Source organism: Dermacentor silvarum, chromosome 9 (assembly GCF_013339745.2).
Source record: "Dermacentor silvarum isolate Dsil-2018 chromosome 9, BIME_Dsil_1.4, whole genome shotgun sequence".
Taxonomy (NCBI): domain Eukaryota; kingdom Metazoa; phylum Arthropoda; class Arachnida; order Ixodida; family Ixodidae; genus Dermacentor; species Dermacentor silvarum.
Window position 1 is genome coordinate 93,154,080 of NC_051162.1, and position 21,462 is coordinate 93,175,541.

The following is a 21,462-nucleotide window of genomic DNA, read 5'->3' on the forward strand; positions in this document are numbered from 1 at the left end:
TTCCTGTCTCTCAACGTTAGGCCTAACATTTTCGCTCCATCACTCTTTGTACGGTCCCTAACTTGTTCTCGAGCTTCTTTGTTAACCTCCAAGTTTCTGCCCCGTATGATAGCCGCGGTAGAATGCAATGATTGTACACTTTTCTTTTCAACGACAGTGGTAAGCTCCCAGTCAGGATTTGGCAATGCCTGCTGTATGCACTCCAACACAATTTTATTATTCTTCTGTAAATTTCCTTCTCGTGATGAGGGTCCATTGTGAGTAATTGACCTAGATAAACGTACTCCTTTACAGACTCCAGAGGCTGACTGGCGTTCTTGAATTCTTGTTCCCTTGCAGGCTACTGAAGATTATCTTTGTCTTCTGCATATTAATCTTCAACCCCACTCTTACACTCGTGACTAAATAATTCGCTATATTTCAAAGAACCAGCTTAGGTTTCGTTTCCCAGGAAGTGTATGTGTCATGACGTCATAACGCAGACTATGGCCACGGGGGAGCAAAATGTTGCGTCGTTTTGAGTGCCCGTTTGTTTTCAATGCTGCTATATCGGGCCACGCTATAGTACTATATTTATAGTACTATAGTACTATATAGTACTATAGTGCTATAGTACTATATATTAGTACTATAAGCATTTCAGACGACCTCCATAGCCGGAGCAAGTGCTTAAACGTCGCAATGTTCTGTTCTTACGTGACCACCTACTGCGTCACATGACGACGTACACGCCCCAGGAAATGAAACCGAAACGGTTTGTGGAAAATATCAGCAAATTATTCAGGGTGCTCTGATTCTTGGCATTGCATTTTCTGTGGTTCCAGGTGTGGGATATTCATTTAACGCCGACATAGAACAGCAGTAAAAACGATCATGTTAACATTCGTTCTCGCGACAACCTGGAAACCGGTACAGGAATTGTACAGCAACCGAAGTTTTGCGCACGCTCCGTAAATTGCGCCCTGATAGAGAGTGATTGTGAAGAGGAAGAGGCGTTATTTTTTGCAACCCTTTAGGGAGCACGACTCAGCGCCTTCGGGACGGGGAGTAGGATATAAAGAGAGAGGGGAGATTCGTTGAGGCGTTCACAGAGCCCTTGGCGGTCAGCGGTATCCAGGCGTCGCGTTCACATACCTTTTCAGGAAATAGCAACACTTATGTTCTAACGCGATAGCGTTCACGTCCCTGTACCGCAGAAAATTCGGCGTCGGCGTCGGTCTCGGCCTCCGCGGCTGAGAAAATCATTCTGAACCACCCCGACCATGCAGGCTCTCCGCGTGGCGCAGAGGCGCTGGTGAACTAATCTAATTTCTCAAAGTAAAGTGCGTCAGAAAAATCGTAAAGTACGACGTAACCACAACCTACAGACATGATAGCGTCGGATTGTTATTTGAACATACAAGAAAACATACGCGGAAACTCAAACACAAGCCGCTTTTCCAGCATTTCTACCACTAATACAGCGGTGCGCCGCGGTTCGCTCCTGGCAAAAATACCATCCAGAGGGCGCTCGCCTCCTCGAAGTTGGAGAAAAAGGAAAGCTGCAGTAGCCGGGAAGCCTGATAAGCAGCCAGGGATCTTTGAGTGCTATCGCGTTCCACTACTTAAGCGTCCTCCAAATTGTTTTCCTTGTTTTCTTTGCACCATCTTTCACCGCGCCCTTCATTCCGTACGCGCTACACGGTATCTGTCACGTGACATGTTTCTGGCCAGTCATGGCCAGTTTCTGGTTTACTCCAACCGTCGAACGTGTTTGGTAGCTCGCCGGAGAAGGTGGAACAAATTGCTTTTACGAACACCACAAGATGTTCCTGGCTTGCTTTTCTTCAGACTTTGCAACGTACTTGATGACATGTTTGTACAAACTGCGATATTTCATGCCTTTATACGCACGCACTGGATGTAAAACGTGATTTTGCGTTTACGTGATCTAAGTGAACGTAAAGTTTTTTATTGATACAAATTTCACGAGAAAGAGAAAAGGAAACGCGGTAAAAAAAAGGCGGTCATGACGTGTTTCTGGCTACAGCGATCATCATCATCATCATCATCATCAGCCTATATTTATGTCCACTGCTGGAAGAAGGCCTCTCTCTATGATCTCTAATTACCCCTGTCTTGCGCTAGCTGATTCCAACTTGCGCCTGCAAATTTCCTAACTACTTACCAACGTTACTAGATTACCTCTTGAAAAGTAATCTAGTAACGGTGCTTCCAAATCCACGTGGAATATGGATTTAAAGTGCGAATCCTAAAGCCTGTGCTTTTCCTGACTCAATGAGGCGGAAGTGATTCTGGGAGCCAGAAACATGTCATAAATGTTTTTGGATTGATTTCTATTGATTTTGGCGCTCGCAGCCAAAAAAAGCATAGCCTTCGAGATCAGTTATTATAACCCGGAGTGAGCCATCACTTGGGCGTGAATTTGGAATTAGTTTTTAAATTTATAGATTTAATATCTTCTCTGAGCCGTGCAATATTATTGAGTTTTGGCATGCAATAGTTTTGTTAATATACGGCAGCCATGGCGTATTTTTAGTATCTGAAATCGCTTCCGGCGATTGCAGTATCTGCACAAGTATGATTTTCAATATTCCTTTTTATTATTATGAGGAAGCAGTAGAAGCTTCCCCAAAAAACTTTCCTTGGACTAATGGAAGAGATCTCCAAGGCTACGTTTTTATGTACTGAAGTCGCCAGAAGTTAAAGCAGTAATCAAAATATCATATTGATTTTTGTTATAGGTGGTGTGAAGTGACGACTCTTTGTGAATAACGAAAGCTAATTTCGAAGGCTATACTTTTACTAACTGCATGTGACAGGTTTAAAATTTGGAACCGAAAACAGATAGGTGGTGTCCAAATCCACAACTCGGAAATGACACCTTTGAATGTGCCGATTCTGAAGGCCATGTTATTGCTGGTTACATGCGGAGGAAGTTATTGCAAGTGCCGGATGTACGTCATGGATTGCAGGTTTTGAACATCACTCATCTCAGAAATAGCTCTCTCGCAGTAGCAAGAGCCAATCTCAAAGGAGATAATTTTCTGTGCTTACGGAGCCGAAATCAATTGTATGATTTGAAAACTAGTCATTGATTCTATACTTTAGATGCTAAAGGTGTCGAAATAAAATCCAAGTTGCAACGACGGCTCTCGAAGGCTATGCTTTTGTTGGCTGCATTTGTCAAAAGCGCGCGCTAAGCTTAGCGAAAAGCGAGTACCAGCGTAAGCAACAATGGGACCAACGCGCGAGAAGCAATCCGCAAGCAAAAAAAGACCGCGTACCGTAAACATGGGCTTCCCCGCTTGCAAGCATGGTGCGCGTCGGCGTCGCATAGACATATCAAACGCTTTTGTTTACGTGGCTGGGTGACGTTGTCATGCCATGAACTGTCAGGAGAAGATTGACCGAAAGTGCTCGTGCCGAATAAACCGAAGTCCGCCGCCAATAACGACCGGCGAATCGGCTGCTGCGTTACGTGCCTTTCGACGCTGGCGCGCGCGCTGCCTCGTCGCAAAAACTGGGATGAATGACCAGCCTTGCGGAAAATCACGTTTAAACCGAGCGCCGCACGTCATCGACAGCGTGTGAGTGTGTGTGTGTGTGTGTTTCGTACGTGAACCGGCACAGGTGGGATTCGCGTTTTACATCGCCATATTCCGAGCACCGCGCGTTGTCCGAACGGGTCGGAACTTGCGCGCCGGTTCCTTCTCGATGTTTGACCTTCAAGTGGGAATCCGTTGCCAAGGCGCCTTCGTCGTCGTCATCTTCAATAGCTTCGCTTACGAAAGTGTGCTTGAATGAAACGTCCTTCGCCGCCGATGACAAAAAGTTGGGCGCGAGCAATTAGCGCGTGTCGGTGTCGTTGTGCAATCGCAAACGCGTTGTGCGAGGGAGGCCGCGGACCGTACGTAGTACGTCACACGTATACGCGGCACTCGCCCCGACAGCTCTCGTCGCAGTACGGCGGTGCTCGCATCCTGTGTAAAGTGGTCGTTCGACGCGTTCTTGTCTGTGATTGACAGTCCCGAATGGATCAGCAAACGGATATAGCCTTTCGTAATGATAGCGGTGACGCGCTCTGGGGCGCGTTGTGCGCGAGGACTGCCGGTGCCAGCAATTTGAGGCTATTATAGCGCCGCTTTCTGAAGTGCAAAGCATCTGTGTGTACTTTTTTGTTACGTGCCGCCCGTGTGTGATATGCCAGCGTTTCGGTCATATGTGGGGGCAAGTTCATCGTTTGGGAGTAGCCTCCGCTTCTCCAGTGGCTGCACTGAAGAGCAAGTGCCTTTTGAGAACGGGGAAAGAGTAAGACTTCATTACCAAATTATTTAGAGCGTAGCACGGATTTACCTGTTTCTTTCTCTCTCGTCTCAATAAAAAAAAAAAAAATTGTGTTCTCGTGACCGCGCACGTTGCGGCGTGTTGATGTTTAGTTGTGGCGATTCTTTTAGCAAAAAAGCAAAGCTGCTGGCTAGTCCTTATGCACTGCTAGGGAGGCTTACAGGGGCCTCATGACTGCATAACAATGAATAGATTTAGTAGTGCATTTCCGAGGGTCTGCTCCTCCATCCACATTTCATGAGCTGAAGTGCTGCAGATTATGCATTTTTGTTAAGTGCATGATAGCGCATTTCCCAGAGACACGAGTGGCACGCAGGCGGCTTGAATGCAGACACACGAAGGGGACACATTGTCACCCACTGCTCAATCAGCTCTGCAGTGGAGCGAGGGTTTCATTCTGCCTTCCATGGCCAGCATGAGTGTTGTGAACGTGTGCACCAGCATTCTTGCTGAGCAGTTGTGTGCAACTATGAAGGATGCACCAGTCTGAGTGGAGCAGACTGCAAACACTTAGCTAAAACTCCTTAACGGGTCGCACTTCCTTGGGGTGCTGCCCCTGTGCAACTCTCGTATACATAATGATTGAGAAAGAGATTGGCTCCACTTTTCTTGGCATTCACTTAACACTTACTGTTGGCCAAAGTGCTCAGATAGATCTGGGTGAACAGGTCTATTTGAGTGACACGCCTTACATAAAATGAGCCTGAATTAGGCTGGATGTCTTATCTGAACAGTCTGATTATTAATGCCTCCTGATTTGAGTTTGAAATCTACTTTGGTGCATTGTTGTAACTCGGATCTTGGGAGCTGGCTGAATTTTTTCCAAACACTGAGGAATAAAGGTGCCATGAACTACTTCTCATCAGTGGTTACAACAGAACTTTTGCTAGGCAACAATGCTAATAGCTTTTAATTTTAACTTGCCTCCAACATGGAAATTTGACCATGTGGGAAAACTCGCAAGTGCAGTGGTTTATGTGAAATTGCCTTTAGTTTTTTCCATTTTGCAACAACAAAACATAAATGTCAACCCCGCCTCTAACTTCAACGAGAAACTGGAGTACTTCAATAAATTGATGAAAATAACCTCAAGTCCACTTATAGTAAGTGAAACTGGTTGCCCTGATGTCAGCAGGCTACACATGAAGGCTGGTCTATCCAATTGTGTTGCTTCTCTGTGCAACAGTCTGTGTCAACATTTCATCGCAACAAACGTTGATAAACTTATCCGAGGAACCCCCTCCTTTGCTATCTCTCGAGATGGCCGAGGTAACATGAAGCAATCAATTGCCACAGATATGTTCGGCTCTCAAGAAGAGTTGCCGCTATCGGAAAGAGAGCGCAACCAACTGCATAGGGGACGGTTAACGAAAGCATAGTGTGGCAGCTTGCAATGCAACCGGGCCTCACTTGGCTGTCTTTTTCTCATTACAGAAAAGCGATCCAGGGAGAAGTGAAGCTCCCCGCTGAGAATGGAGATACGAGGCAGTACCGTGCCACGCCGGACTGGGGGGTGAGTGACCCTTTCAGCATCAAAGCTCACGCATGTTGACGATTTAAGTGAGCTACTAACATGAAGTGGCCTGCTACCTGTTATGGAAACAAACCGTATTTGTTGTGAAAGAAGGTAAGGTGTGCAGACACATACAAGAGAAGAGAGCCAGACAACACAAGCGCGGTTGTTTGTGTTGTCTGGTTCTGTTCTTTTGTGTCCCTGTCTGCACGCCTTATTTGTTTCACAATGAATCCCTACCAACTAGCTCAACTTTCTGTAGTTCTAAGCCCTATTTGTCGCCTAAAGTTTTTTTTCGCTTTTTTTTTTAGCCAATCAATGGTCACTTCAGTGATACCTCAGTCATTTCTGCAAATTTATTTATTTATAATAAGCTTTGATACAACACATTATAAAGTATAAGGGGAAGAACATATGAACAGAATACAACATAAAAGAAAAAACAGGTGTACAAATCTTAAAGGGTATGATAAAAACAAGCAGCTTTAAGTTTTCGAATATCATTGTATTAAAGACATGAGCAATTTGTAATTAAGAAATGAGTGATCTGTTAGGCAGTACTTATAAAGATACATTATAGTAAAGTAACAGCACAAGTTTAAGTTAACCAGAGTGCTTTTAAAGAGAATCAAATCAGGGGTACTTGCTAATGATGCAAGTAGGTTATTCAATTCAGCAGAAGTTTTGGGAAGAAGTCACAGTGACTGCTCGACAGTGTTACAGCAGAATGCACTGACTTTATGGCGATTCTCTTGATAAGCAGACGTAAATGGTCAAAGATGGATCCAGAGTGTGCGGAGGGCTGCATTCCTCGAGTTATGCCACTTGGAAATGACACATTTAACCTGCCGAATAAACTGTTCAAGTACCAATTTTTTTTTCTTTGTACAAGTATTGATAGGAATAATCTGATGATGATGTGCTGTAGCGCAAGGTACATGCTCATTGTTTAAAAGCCACCGCACTTGGTATCACTTTGTATTGATGTAAAATTTGTGCCCATGTTATTTTTGGTTTTCTTTCAAAGCTCCTTTATGTACCCATCTGCTATGATTTTGTATTCATAAATAAATGAAAGCAGTAAATTTTGGAGAGAAATTTAATAAGTTCCTAAATGACAGCTATGACAATAGTACACGATTTTCAGGGCTATAGGATGTCTCAAAGTTATAAGTGCTGCCAGTGGGCCTCCTTATCTAAAGCGTGCACAATATAGTACATACTGGATTTAGTGGTGAGCTGATAATACTAAATATGAATGTGACAAGCATAGAGTTGAATGAAATATAAACAAGGTATACAGCAGCTAAATTGTAGATTTAGCAATATTCAATTAGCTGTTGTAAAAGTAGCAGTGAATAAATAAAATACAGTTTTACCATGCACAAATAATGAGTGGGAAAACAGAAAAATACAATTGCGAAATACACATTGTCTTAACCATGAGGGATGGTCAGCCAATGTATGAACGAGAACAACACATGAAAAGCAAAAGTGAGGGAGAGTCGGCTCGAAAAGCAAACGCACGTAGCTACAGAGTGACCAAACGTGGACAGAAAAAGCAAGAGCTTTATCATTTGAAAATTGTAGACTGTAGCTATTTTCAGTTTTAACAGAAATACAGAAGAAATTAAGATGTGAAACGTAAAATATAAAAATATAGAGAAATACTCACAAAAAGGCCTCGAGATTCTTTAAATAATGACATTTTGCAGCCGTGTAGTTGCCTTTGTCATTGACGGGGGACCCTTCAGTTGGGGGCGGTAACAATGCCACCTCTCGGCGACTAATGTAACTACTTTGTCTATAAGATTGAGTTAATAAAAAAAAGTACTGCCAGATTTTTTTCTGTGCATTTCTGTAAAAAATGCATCTTGACACAATATATACTTCTTGAACTATTAAATGTTTATTTTTTTTTCTGTTTTGGGTGAGGAAGGTGGCAGTGTGGATTACAGAATGAACGAAAGCAGCTAGTTTTCTAGCAGACATAAAAAGGCAGGCCATGTAATGTGTAGGGTAGATAAGCGGTAGACTATTGGAATAATAAAATGGGTGCCAAGAGAAGGGAAGCACAGTCGAGGATGGCAGAGAACTAGGTGGGGCTGATGAATTCAGGAAATGTGCAGGCATGCGTTAGAATCAGCTGATGCAACACTCGGGTAATTGGGAGATCACTGGGAGAGAACTTCGTCTTGCAGGGGACAAACACTATGTTGACGATGACCAGGCTGTTTCTTGCAGAGGTCAGTGTTCCTGGAAAAAACACGCATGATTGAGTTTTCACTACCAGGTAATTGCCTCGGCAGAAGAATGCATAGCCCTGTACTTTCAATGTAGGTTGAGGGTGTTATAGTTGAATATTCTGGGGTTTTACATGCCAGAACCACAATTTTGTACAACGCTGTACAAAATCGTAGCGCATGCTTCATTTTTTCCAACTACTCCCGTCTTTCTAGTGTTTCATCTATGAAAACAGTGTTATGGCTTCCGTCCCTTTCCTCACGCAGGAAATAGCACGTTTCTCCTTACTTCATAAGACTTACTACCATAACCCTCGTCTTAAGCAAGAATTACTTTTCCATCCTTCATTCATATCATCGTGTATTGATGATCTTCATAAAGTGTTTGTTCCTCATTGTCACACTAACCAACACTTTCATTCTTTCGTTCCTCAAACTTGTAATGATTGGAACCACTTGCCCGCCTCCATTGTATCTGTTGCAGATTCCAGTGACTTTAAAAATGCGCTTCACTATGTTACATGATATTCGCTTTGTGTTTGTTTTTTGTATTTGTTGTTACCACTCCCTTCTGCAGGTACTACTGAAATAAATAAATAAATAAATATGATTATGAGGCCCGCCATAGTGGAGGACTCCGGAAGTTTAGCCCACCTGGGGATAGTTATAGGGGCCCCAAAACACTTTTTGAACTTAGTAAGAAAATGTTGCCGATCTGTTAACGAGGCTTCTGTGAACATGTGAGCCAAATGTTATTGCACTCTATGCAACAGGGAATTTGCAATCTTGTGTCAAAGGCAGTGAAACATCACTTGCTTTTGCTTCCCCAATGTCTTGATGCAGCGTCATCGTAAGCAGCTGGACCCGCAACAGCGATTGGCTGATTTCGTGATCACGAGAACATTCTGAGTAAAGCAGTTATAGCTGATTTGAGTTAACCAAATGAAAAATATATGTCTGCAATCTCAGAATTACAGAAAAACCATTTCGTCACTGTTGGTGTAAATATGACAGTTGTGCATAGCTGCGCCTCTGCCTCCGGCGCGTGTCCTCCGAGATGAAAAACGTAACGTACATACCACGGCTGCCACGAGCCGTCTGGCATTCAACCTTTGGCAGGGCCAGCGGGGTATTGCTCCCTTGCACCTCCTTGCCGTCTCCCCTGTGTAGCTTCCAGCACTGCTAGTGGAAATGAAAGGAGAGAGAAAACCGCTGATAGGTCTGATAACTATGTTTAACTTCGCTGCTGCTTGAAGGATTCGAAAAAATTTTTCCGGCAGGAGATTCGTGAGGTGACCTAATTTAATAGTGATGTTATTCTATGATCAGTTAGAAAAGTGGTTCAGGGCCCTTTTAAGGGTTACTTTCTAACAAGAAATTTTGAAGAATAATCGCTTTGCTGCAGGTCAATGCAGATAAAGGGTACGCATTGTTCTCGGCCAACACAAAGAACTGATTGTAAAAAAACACGCAGACGCAAGTGCTAAAAATACGCAAAGGGTCTGCTCGTCCAATATAAACAATTTATAGTGTTCTCCCCACATGAAGAGTTATTACAGTCTGTCAAGCAATGCACTGTAATAGATCTGTATCAACAAACATGACACACTACAATTTCAGAATGAGTCAGAAGTGTGTCTACAGGGGTTAAAAAAAAAGCAAACTGTTCAGTAGTTCAAGGACGAATTGAATGAGCTTTGCTATTTGATTCATATTTGATTCGAGCATTCACTATCTGAAATTGCTGAATATTAATTGCTGTTCGATTATAAGGGATAATGGCACTTTTGGAGTCTCGAAGGAGAAATACCGATGCAAGGGAGGACTGTTCCTGAATGGTTCTGCTGCGAGAGAGTCATGGTCGTTGTGGATAGGCACCGGTTCTGGAGTGAACACACAGGGCAGATAGCCCTTACTCAATAAATTCCGGTCACATCTAACTGGAATGCCTCTCGTTAAGGCAACATATATTCAAATTTGTTGTCTCGATTTAGGCAATACCAATCTTTTTTATTTTTCCAGTCTCATTGTGTATGCATCCCTTTAAAATATCATGGACAGTGCCATAGTGTTGCACTTTTCTTCAACAAATATTCAACATCGACGCTCTAAATCTATCTGGTGACGTGCTATTCCCTTATTTTATTACTGTCACTGTTGTGGTGTGCTGTAACTTTGAAAGCAGCTGTTTCTCGTTTGCAGTCTCCTTAACTGACCACATGTCCAGTGGCGAGTGGCATTACATGCATGTATATAAAATAATGTAACTAAAGCCCCCTGCTTTTCTACCAAACAGACTTCAACTTTGTATTTCACTTTGTTTAGAAATATGAAAATATTTGATATTCGAAGCTAGTTTTTCTTAAATACATTTTCGATTTAGTTAAGAAATGTCTCTATTGAAACCTACTGTTGACCAAAAAAAATTGGGTGTCAAATGTTTGACGTAATGAATGTATTGTCTACTCCAGGAACATAGTTCATGTCATTGTCCTGCTAGTTGCTTGGCCACTGGTAATGCTTTTTTTTTGTACTCACACTGCCATCAGGCATTATTAGTGGAGATAGGGGGTAATACAAAGATGACGCAAAAGTACATTTGCAGACAGAGAATTGAAGGTAAAGTATTACACCATGCCTAATAAGTAAGTCTACTGGCAAAAGAGAAACAGCATGAGATGCAACCTCGAAACAGGTGTCAATACAAACACAGGATACAATCAAAATGCACATTCAAGAATGCATAAACCACACATGGGCCAGTATAACGTAAAACTATTCCCATCTGGTTTTATTCCAATTCGGCGATTAGCCTTCCGTGATAGGTCAAATCGGCTCCAGCTCTGCCCACATGGGCGGCCGCCACGCCCATATGGGCAGAACTGGAGCCGATTTGATCTATCACGGAAGGCTAATAGCTGATTTAGAATAAAAACAGATTGGAATAGTTTTACGTTATACTGGCCATGGCCCACGCAAAGTTAAAGAGCAGCACGCACATTTTCACTTAGTGTTTTCATTGATAGGCTTTCGTGTCATGGTATTAGTTATTGTTTGTCGTTACTTCTCCATTTGTTTTTTCTTTTGCAGAATGTATATTTGTAGTGAGAAAGCTAGACCAACGAAGAAATGGAAACACTTTCTCCAGTGTAGGGGGAACGTATTAGTGCGACAGGGAAACGAAGACTTATTAGGAGGCAGTATGAAAGAACAGAGTGAGCGCTAGTGCTTACAAGTGATTAGCGTTCGCTCTTTTCTTTCTTTCTCCCTTTTAAGCCTTTGTTTCCATGACTTCGCGCTAATATGTGCCCCCTTGACATGAACCAACTTGCCCAGCAACGTATTCTACTTTCCTCTAGTCCTTGTTTATCCTCGTCTCGTTTCTGCTCTATGAAATTGGATCATGGATCACAATGTAGCCTGGTTGCATACCTCGCTGCAGTTTATTTCTTTTGCAAGTTGTACACCCGTGCACAAAAGTATACGGACCAAGGATTGCACGATAAAGCTGATTTTCTCCTCTGCCTCAGAATGTAACTTGAAATTAAAGACTGCAGTTCAAACTTGGCATTGCGAACTTTCCAGTGCACTCGTCAATTTCAGTTTATGCATGTTAAAGACGAAGAAATTCAGTTTTTTTTTGTGATTCTGTGGTCCATATACTTTTGCTCACGGGTGTACATTGCTGTATTTGGCAGTGCTTCTGAACTGGGGTCTTCTCTAGCTGTATTTTTTGCAGCTTCTAGCTTTGTCCACTTTGTCATATACAGCTGGATGGTAAATGAAGCTGTACAGTAAAACTATGTTGATAGATTTTTTAGGGGAGAATGGTAAAAGACTGCGTGATACGGAAAAACATAATATCCACTAATGCATGTGGCTGCACTACAGATGAGGCAAAATATTACTCTCACACAGAGCTTCTTTTCAAATTGAATAGAGTGTAAGCATTTATGCGGACTTCATCTTCATCTGTACAAAGCCATCATCAATCATCAGCTCGTGTTCGTTTTTGCGTCGGCGCCATTTTTTCTTCTTGGAATAAAGCGTCGTCTCGACCATGGTATTTTAAGTGGTGGAGGCACTTTAAGATCCCTTCAACCTCAATCCTCTTCATGATATCTCCTGGAGCTACGTTCGGGACGCCGCTTACGCCAAGAGGCCACCATGTCGCAAGACCAGCCCGCAGCGTCCACCAGCTCAGTTCAAGTGCCAGCCACCCCCACTCCCAGCCCTGCCAACAACTGGTATCGCGATCCTGAAATCATCTCTGGCTTGCCTGGTGAGGACGTTGAAGACTGGCTCGACAACTACGATTGTGTCAGCGAGTACAACAACTGGAACGAGACCTCGCGCGTACCGCACTTATGATGATAATCCTCCCGCTCGCCGATGCTCTTTCGTGATGCCCATTACCACCATCATCGGAGCACATCACATCACCTTGTCAAATTGGCTGCACGGAGGACGCATCGTCTATTACACCGATTTCCTCCTTGACTCCATCAAACCGCCCTTCAGTGCTTTCCACTCACCAGCGCGCCGATTCTTATTGCCATGGTATCATCAATCGCCTTAGCGGGGTTTCATCTCCACCCAATGCCAGGCTATGGAAACAGCTCAAACTATTCAAGTTCGAGGACGACGTGCTCTACCGTTACATTTTTCACCCGGAAGGCCATCGATGGGTTTCCCATTCTACCTGCGCTCTCTTCGTGCTGAAGTTCTGCAGGCCTCACATGATGACCCTACGTCAGGCCACTTGGGTTACCACAAAACACACAAGCGCATACGCAGCCGATTCTTTTGGCCAGGTCTTTCAACGAGCATAGCTAGATATGTTTCCTCGTGCACGCTTTGCCAACACCGTAAGCGACCTACTACTGCTCCGGTCGGGACGCTACAACCACTTCCTTGTCCAGCAGAACCCTTCTCTGTCATCGGCATTGACGTTTTCAGGCCACTCCCAACTACTCCAGACGGCAACAGATGGATCGTCACTGCTGTTGACCACTTGACCCGGTACGCTGAAACAGCCTCAATACGTTCAGGAGCTGCCTTAGAAGTAGCGGCCTTCTTCTTGCAGGCTATCTACTTACGTCACGGGGCGCCTCACATTCTTTTGAGTGACCGAGACAAGGCATTTCTTTTAAGCACTCTTAATGAAGTTCTGCAAGCGTCCAACACCATGCACAAGACGTCTAACTACCACCTTCAAACCAATGGCCTAACAGAGCGATTTCATCGCACGCTATGTGACATGCTATCCATGTATATTCAACCTGACCATCGTAACTGGGATGCGATTCTCCCATTTGTAACATTTGCATACAATACATCTGTTCAACGGACCACTGGATACTCTCCATTTTTTTTAGTATACGGCCGCCACCCAACCTCATCATTCGACGCTTCTTTCTTCTCTGGCCCCGTCAACGCTTCCCCATTCATTTGCGACCAGTTTGTGTCTCGTCTTGCCCAATGTCGTCGTCGCGCCCCTATGAACACTGAAGCAAGCCAAGACGATCGCAAACATCGGTACGATGCCTCTCACCGCGTCGTTTCCTACCACCTAGGTGACGATGTGCTCCTATGGACACCTGCACGAACACCCGGTTTATGTGAGAAGCTTGAGTCTCGATATATTGGCCCCTACAATGTCATAGAGCAGACCTCGCCAGGTGAAATATTGCGTTACACCTGTTGATGCCCCAACTGACCGATGCTGCCGCGGAACAGAGATCATGCACGTTTCCTGCCTGAAGCCCTTTCATCACCGTTCCACTGTCTAATGTGCAGCCAGGCTGGCCGCTTCTGTTCACGGGGGAAATTAGTGTAAGCATTTATGCAGACTTCATCTTCATCTGTACAAAGCCATCATCAATCATCGGCTCGTGTTCGTTTTTGCGTCGGCGCCATTTTTTCTTAGAATAAAGCGTCGTCTCTGCCGTGGTATTTCAAGAGAACCAACAAACTTCTGAAAACCTGCTTTAGTAAAGCTCGCTATTGATGCCTGGCAGTAATATTGAACAATAAAAACTTTTTTTAGATTGGGGAGGGGAGTGGTCGTAGCTGTGAATCACAACACCAAGTGTGGTTTGTGATTTCCATCGGGTGTTGGGTTGAATGTTCGGTAATGACAGCCTCTAACAGTAACAGATGGGAAGCTTATACAATTATGCCTATGGGAACTAAATGGGAGTGGAATTTTCAGAGCGTAGGAACCGAGAAAGTGTAACAAACGGGAATGCATCAACAAATCTCTACTGCATGTATAAAAGCAAGAGGAAGTACAGTTTCTATTTAGAGCAGAGTGTAAAGTTTGAGGGCTATGTTGGTCACTTTACACATTAGCGAAGAAAGCTTGTGGGCAAGTGCATTTGATGTCAGGTACTCCTCATTATTATTTAGTATTTATTTATATTCCACATTGCATTGTTCTTGCATTGGCAGGATCGGCAGTGAAGACACTATAATGTTAGTGAATGTCCATCGCTACAGGGACAAGTCACATAGCATGTTATGCAGTGCGAATGTATCAATACTGCAGTCTTGCAGAACTGTGTTGCAGGTTTTTGACTATATGAGCATGAGGCATGTTTTTTGTTTGAACCCAGAATGTACACCCGTAGTCGACTAGAGGACCCAATACAGTCTTTTTCGAGGCTATCTTGGGGAACAAATGCATGCAACCATAAGTTTTCTAAGGTCACAAACACCCTGCTGCCACAATAGATAGAAAAGGGTCTATGGGTGTACAGTTCAGCGGGCAGCAGACAACACAAAGAAGGCAGCCTTAAAGTGAGCTAGTTGGTGACTTGTCATGGCGAGGAAGCATCAGTGCAAAGACAGCACTCTGTCTTGTGTCTTTATGCTGTTGTCCCATCTCGGCTGCTTCTTTGCCTAACCATCACTGTCACTGGTTTGTGCTTTAAACAGGTGACCTGTGATAGTTTGTTTTGTACTGTATCCTTAGGCTTTTGTCCCATCTACACTGTTACTTTGCCTAGCTGTCACTGCTTCGTGGTTTTTGAAACTGGCATTGTGTGACAGTTTGTTTTTTCTATCCTCTCACGCAGGAAAGTGCTATCAATGGGGACCACTTATGGACAGCCACTAGTGCCTCTGGGGATCTCTGTTATGTGGGAGAGAGTGAATGCTCAGTAAGTACGGTCTCGTTGAACTATTCGCTGCCTGCGCTGACTTGATATGCACATGGGTTTCTAAGTGGTGCCCTTACTGTAGGCAATCTGGTTCTGTGTTGCGTTTTTGGCACAATGTCCAACTACTTCAGAACTTTAGGTTATCAACTTGTATGTTGTACTTTCATGCCAAGTAAATATACTTTTGTTGCAGTTTTGTACTTCTGAGCCCACGTGGGGTAGTACATTAAATTTGAGGTTGTGTAAATAAATGCCATTTTGAAATTTGGTAGTTTTGTTTTAATTTAGGTAACATTGATTTGTGTAGAACTTAAGGAACTCTAATTACTTGAACATCGAAGCTTTGTGCATTAGTTCTATAAACCAACCCTAGTGGCCAGCTGTATAAAATAAAATAAATACTAAAGATATGCCAATTTACAAGGCAGATCAACATGAAAGGAAACACATCATTTCAGCTCGGTACTGTTATTTGTGATCAAAAAGGTAAGAACAGCGCAAAAACGATGATACACCGAGAAGTAACACACACCACGTCAAGTTTGACATTCAGTATGCTAATTTCACATTCAGAAGCAAAAGTCCCAACGCAAAGACGAACCCACCATGCCATGTGACGTTGGTGATTATGTAGCACGCCAGCATAGAAGCCTGTTGGAGCTGATAGCAGCTGCGCTACTGCCCTCTCTTCAGCTGGCAGCACAATGAGTGGGGGGGGGGGGGAGAGAGGTTTATCTAGACGGCCGCATAGACAGTCAACGTTCAATTTTTCGGACTCCCTAGGGGCCGCGAGAATGATCCGAAAAATCGGGCAGTCCGACAAAATGCAATCCATGCCCTTTACTCTGCCCGAGGGCGAAAATCGCCACAGGCACGTCCGAAATAGCTCTGAAGGCCTGCCAGTACACATATTAGGCGTATCGGTGCTCGTACTGTCACAGGAGACAGCGGGTGCACGCGTGTATAATTAAGGAATACATACTGTGCCCCGTGACAATTGCCTTTTGCCACTTTTGGTATGCTTCACCGTGTAACACTGCTGTGTTGAGGTGAAGCTGACTTTCGAGAACCAGCATTATGCAACGCGTCGTGCTTTCCGAGCTTCGAAGCCATTGGCGAGTATTAAAAAAGGCGGAGTCAGCGCCATTGCTGACAACGGTGAATTGTTTCAATGAAAAACACGCCCCCGAACAGCAAGAAGCTTGGCAGCGAACGTTGAAGCAGAGGTAGGCCTAGTGTTGCCGCGGAGGGGGCTACGGCTGCCAGCAGGATCTGCGTGCGAGAGCGCCTGTTCGAGGCGGTGAGATAATAAAAATGGCGGCGGCGGTGGCTTCGATAACGATGTTTCAGACCTGCGGTCATGGCAAAAAATCCAGAAAATCGTACAGCGAAGGGATTTTGCGTCCGAAATTTCAGACGTTCTTATACTTTGACTCCATGGGATGCTTGGCGTAACTATGGGGTACGTGGCGATGCCGCTAAGGCGTCCGAATTATCGGGCATGTCCGAAAAATCGGGCGTCAGGAAAATCTGTCGTTGACTGTATATGAAGGCGAAATGAACCTACAGAGTGTCAAATTTGATGATGAATAGCTTGGAACGGAAGTGTTCTTGAAAAAACAAACAAAATGAAATTGACCTCAAATTGATCATTAATGTTTTTCATAAAACGTATATACCAAATCGTGAAATGACAAAAGAAAACATTTTTATTAGCCGGCTCTACTTGTTTGGAAAAGTTCTGTGTGCCAAAGCAAACTACCTATGCAAACAACTATTTGCGTAGATAGCATTAGTTTTATCAAAATTACCTATGTGTCTTGCATAACCTGGATATAACTGTGTTGTGACAACACAAAAAATAAAAAAATAAAATTGCCAATTCTATTTAGGTAGGTAACGAAGGATAGAGCGCCTCTTACATTAGGCTCTGCTTTATTATCAACATCCCCCTTTTTTTTACAGAGTGCTCCGTCTTAGAGGATACATTTATAGCAGCAAGGTCATGCTGACAGGTTATCAAAGTGTCTCCAAAGTCTGAACGTAGCACATTGAAGTGCTTCTGTGCTTTTCTAAGCCACTGGAGTGGCTTTTTAAGTTCATCTTAGGACACCACCGCTTCGTCACAGTCCATAGTAAAGACTGCGATGAAGGGAGAGGGGAAGGGGGGTCACTGTAAGTGCTTGCATTGAGTTAATGAACCAGCGACCACTTACTGCCTTCACGTGGCTTGCCCACAGTAAAAGCTCCATATATGAGGGCGGACCAAAAATTCTTTGCCCCTATTTTTTATCAGCCAAAATAAAGTACATACAGGTAATTGCAAATATACATACCATTCTACGTACCTTACACTATTTCTCCACATAGTCCCCACACCGGTTCAGACATTTGTGCTATCGCAGCAGTAAACTTGAGATGCCCCTATGGTAGAATTCGTCCGGCTGACTGTGGAGCCACCACTCACTGTCATGTAAGTCTTCACGGCTTTCTGCGAACTGACAACACCACCACCTCACATTTCTCAAAGCGAAACACCTTTCCCCATACGTCACCTTTCTTCATTCGTGGGCTGCATGTCCCTGTGGATTTCGATGGGCGTTCGCCCCTTGCTCCGTAGAAAACGAATCAAGCTTCATTTGTTGTGTACCGTGGACGTGTGAAGCACAACCACATCTTCAACAACTTACAGCAATGCCGTGCCACGGAGCTACTGGCAGATAAGGCCGGGCCGGTAAAATAAAGGTCCACTGCTGGGAATGGATATGTTGACTTCATATTTACAGTCGTAATTTGGGTAAAAAAATGGGGGCAAGAATTTTCTGATTCGCCCTCGTAGTAAAGTTTGCAGTTGCTTTTGTAAACCTGCTCTGAAAGTCAATTTTACTGCTCCAAAATGAATTATTGGCTGCTCCAAAAGCTGCTGCGAAATGGCAGGGTAACGCTGAGAATCACTGAGAATGCTGAAAGGAAATTGAGCTGTGTTCGGAAATCACACTTCTGCAGGGCCAAAAATAAAGCCACTCTTACTACAAGAAGAGTCTCGATAAGCCGAAAATGACGCAGATTAGAGACGGCTGGCGTGCTGCTACCTTGATGCTTCCGCAGTGGTTTGCCGTGACGTCGTGAAATTTGACGGCATCTGCTTGGGTTGAGTTTCTTTTTATTGGCCAAATTGGGCTACATTGTATTTTAAAAGAACCAAAAGACTGCACTTTTGGCAAGTTTAGAAAACTTTTCATGAGCTTTTCATGAAAGCTTTTCATGAGTCCAAATATGAAAAAAATGCATTGACATTTTTGATGTCACGCCGACATACCGGTGTTGTGGTTTCTGCATACAATAATAAAAGAAATGTAAATTTGGCCTTCAATTTGCCTTCTAGGAATCAAGATTTTACCGCAAAATTAATGAAGATGATGTTTTGAACAGCTAGCTTATCAATGCTCACTGATTTAGTGTTTCACTTCAGTGTCCCTTTAAACTATAGCTTGCTGAATGAAAGAAATAGTGAGAACGCTGACCAAAATAATAGGTTAAATTTTTTTAAGGCGTTTCAGCTTCCGTACAGAAGCCAAGATGTTTTAGAAGTTTTTAACCTATTTTCTTGGTGAGCGTTTTCACTATTTATTTTATTCAACTTGCTTCCTTCAAACCATACGAGATGTCATCAAACAATCAATTTTATTAAGCTATAGCTATGCATTCTGTTGCTTGGGGCTAGTTTGGTACAATGAGTATTGCCAGCATTCCACTTTATCGCAACTTTCAGTAGTGTCTCTTATGTGATGTTAATAAATATGGTGTTCTTTTCCTGTTTTTTTTTTTTCTCTCTCTTTAGAAACATGGACCCCGGATGAAATGCCCAGCTTGTAAAATAACTGTTCACGCCGGATGCATTAGCATTTTAAGTGATAAAGTAAGTTGAAACAGTGCTTGAGTTTTTTTTCTTTTCTGTAGGCTCTCTTTAAAGCCAAACATCAAGACACCTTAGAAATTTGTTTGTCTTATCAGAATTTCATAACAGAAGTGTGTTGCATATATGAAAGATTAGACAAAGATTCTAAGGTTTTATTATTAAATTCAGCTGAACAGAGTTTTGAAGACAGCCTCTAGTATTAACTGTACAATGTTATATGTAATGTTATGTATTTACCTGCAGTGTGTTAAAAAATAAAGGAAGTGTGGGCAATTTATAATGCTATGCTTCCTTGAGAAATTACCGTAAATAGCAAAATATCACATACAATAGAGCATTGTAATTTGCTTTTGAAGATAATGTTACGAATTAAGGGCAGAATAGTGCTTGTGATGTATGGTGAACGCTTTTGTTGGGTTGTTGACTTGCTGTATCATAACTTAAATTGGAAGCTTGTTACGAGCAGATTGTAATCACTCGTTGCTTCCTATCAAAAATGTCTTATTTTCTTGCTTGGAGGTCTTTAATTTTGATAACAGGCAATATAGTGTCTCTTAGTATTAGTGAATTGCTGAGTGATGCTGTACCAGCATCACTGTTGTTTTCTTAACTGCCAATGCGAATTGTATGTTGGTATCAAACAATAAAGCACAATGCTAACACTGCCGTTGGTGCACTTTTTCTTTTTTTCAGATGAAGTTTCAATGTAAGCCAACATTCAGAGATGTCGGCATCAGACAATACCGAGAGGTATGCATTGCCGAGTTTCGCGAACATATCTCATACGTAGATCTAGTCTTATCTCTGCAAGGCAGCCTGTTCAGCCAAGTAAACTTTTGTGAGGAGGTCCATGAAATGGAATTGAATGATTGGCCTAAACCTATGAGGTACTGGTGCAGTTATAAAAATGGATATAGCAAATTAGATCTGCGGAAATCCGAAAATTATAGAAAGTTTCAGGGGGGAAAGAAAATTTGGCGTCTGCGTGACTGTGGCATGATGCTGCAGAGGAAACCCACTTGGAATTTCTCTGAACGAAAGCTTCGCAGCTGAAGAAAAATTTGTTCAAGTCTGGGGATTGAGCCTAGGACTCGCACCTTTCCAACGCAGTCGCTTTTACCATCCGAGCTAACCAGGAGGCTAGCAAATGGCAGTGCGAAGCCAAGTTAATGGACAGTTCGTATCGCAGAAACACTGATTGTGTGCATCATAATGGTTGTGGCACTGTGTTCACAAAGGCTCTTCAACTGTTTGAGAAGTAGCTTGATTAGTAGCTTAGTAGCTTTACTTTGAAATTTTGGTTGCAGCAAACTGTGATTCAGCACCACTGGGTACATAGGCGCTATGAGAAAGGCAAGTGCCAACAGTGTAGCAAGGTGAGTTCGGAATTCCTCAGCACACTTTGTGTTTTCCCTGCAAGAGTCTGTAACCTTGTCTCACCTGAGCCTCTCTTCTGCCTTCTTTCAGTCCTTTCAGTCAAAACTCTCATTTGGTAGCAAGGTAAGTCCACATGCTGTTTGTTTAGTAGCAGTAGCAGCCAGTTTTAATTGTTATTACCGATAACGTGGCGTGGGAGCATTGTAGCAAGCGGTTTATTTTACCTTATAGAACACATGCAAAAGTTGGCAGTGCATCATCTGCTCATTGTTGCATCAGATGTATTTGTTACAACTGGTATTGTTGTGAGTTCAACTGTATGCAGCTAGCACGAATGCAGTTGTAACAACTTTCCCAGCTTGTCATGCTTTTGAAAGTGGGCAATGCAAGTTTATCGTATGCAGTTTTGTCCAAGTCCTCTTATTCTGAAGTCCACTTGTTTCATTTGAAACCATGGAGGAAAAGGTTAGCAATTAATTGAAGCAGTGCAATCCTGAGTTTGCCCATCTCTGTGGTTATGTCCAGAGTAGATTTTTTTTTTCTACGCCTATTTCTGTCCCTGTTTACTTTTACTGATGATTGACAATCGTTAACCATATCTTCGGGGTTCCTTATTTTTGCGACTGTCTAACTTGACACCTTTTTTTCATGCTTATGTACTTGTCTCTATTTACTTTCATGATGATATTTGTAACTGCATGTGTTTACGCTTGTGCATGACATTACTTATTGACTGTCTGATGTCGGTTATCCATCTCTTATCTGTGCTTTCCTCTTATTTATCTGTAACTGGGCTAACTTGTTACCTATCTGCTGTCAGTGATTACATTGATCATCTCTGTAATTGCTTGTATTTAATGTTCTTTATTTAATGTTTGTAATTGGGGCTTATCTTTGTGC

The 21,462-nt window shown here is 43.1% G+C and overlaps 1 protein-coding gene across 5 annotated transcripts in view; it reads left to right on the top strand.

Annotated features, from left to right (window-relative positions):
- The window catches only part of LOC119463350 (eye-specific diacylglycerol kinase), a 461,935-nt gene that overhangs the window by 382,292 nt on the left and 58,181 nt on the right, over positions 1–21,462 (top strand). For all 5 annotated transcript variants that reach the window (XR_007463427.1, XM_049655998.1, XM_037724161.2 and 2 more), the window contains exons 2-7: positions 5,782–5,860; positions 15,183–15,266; positions 19,108–19,185; positions 19,879–19,935; positions 20,493–20,561; positions 20,653–20,685. Coding sequence is in view for 4 of the 5 variants with exons in the window: in XM_049655998.1 (XP_049511955.1) it covers positions 5,782–5,860; positions 15,183–15,266; positions 19,108–19,185; positions 19,879–19,935; positions 20,493–20,561; positions 20,653–20,685 (400 nt within the window). In the remaining variant the exon portion in view is untranslated. The remainder of the gene's footprint in view (positions 1–5,781; positions 5,861–15,182; positions 15,267–19,107; positions 19,186–19,878; positions 19,936–20,492; positions 20,562–20,652; positions 20,686–21,462) is intronic.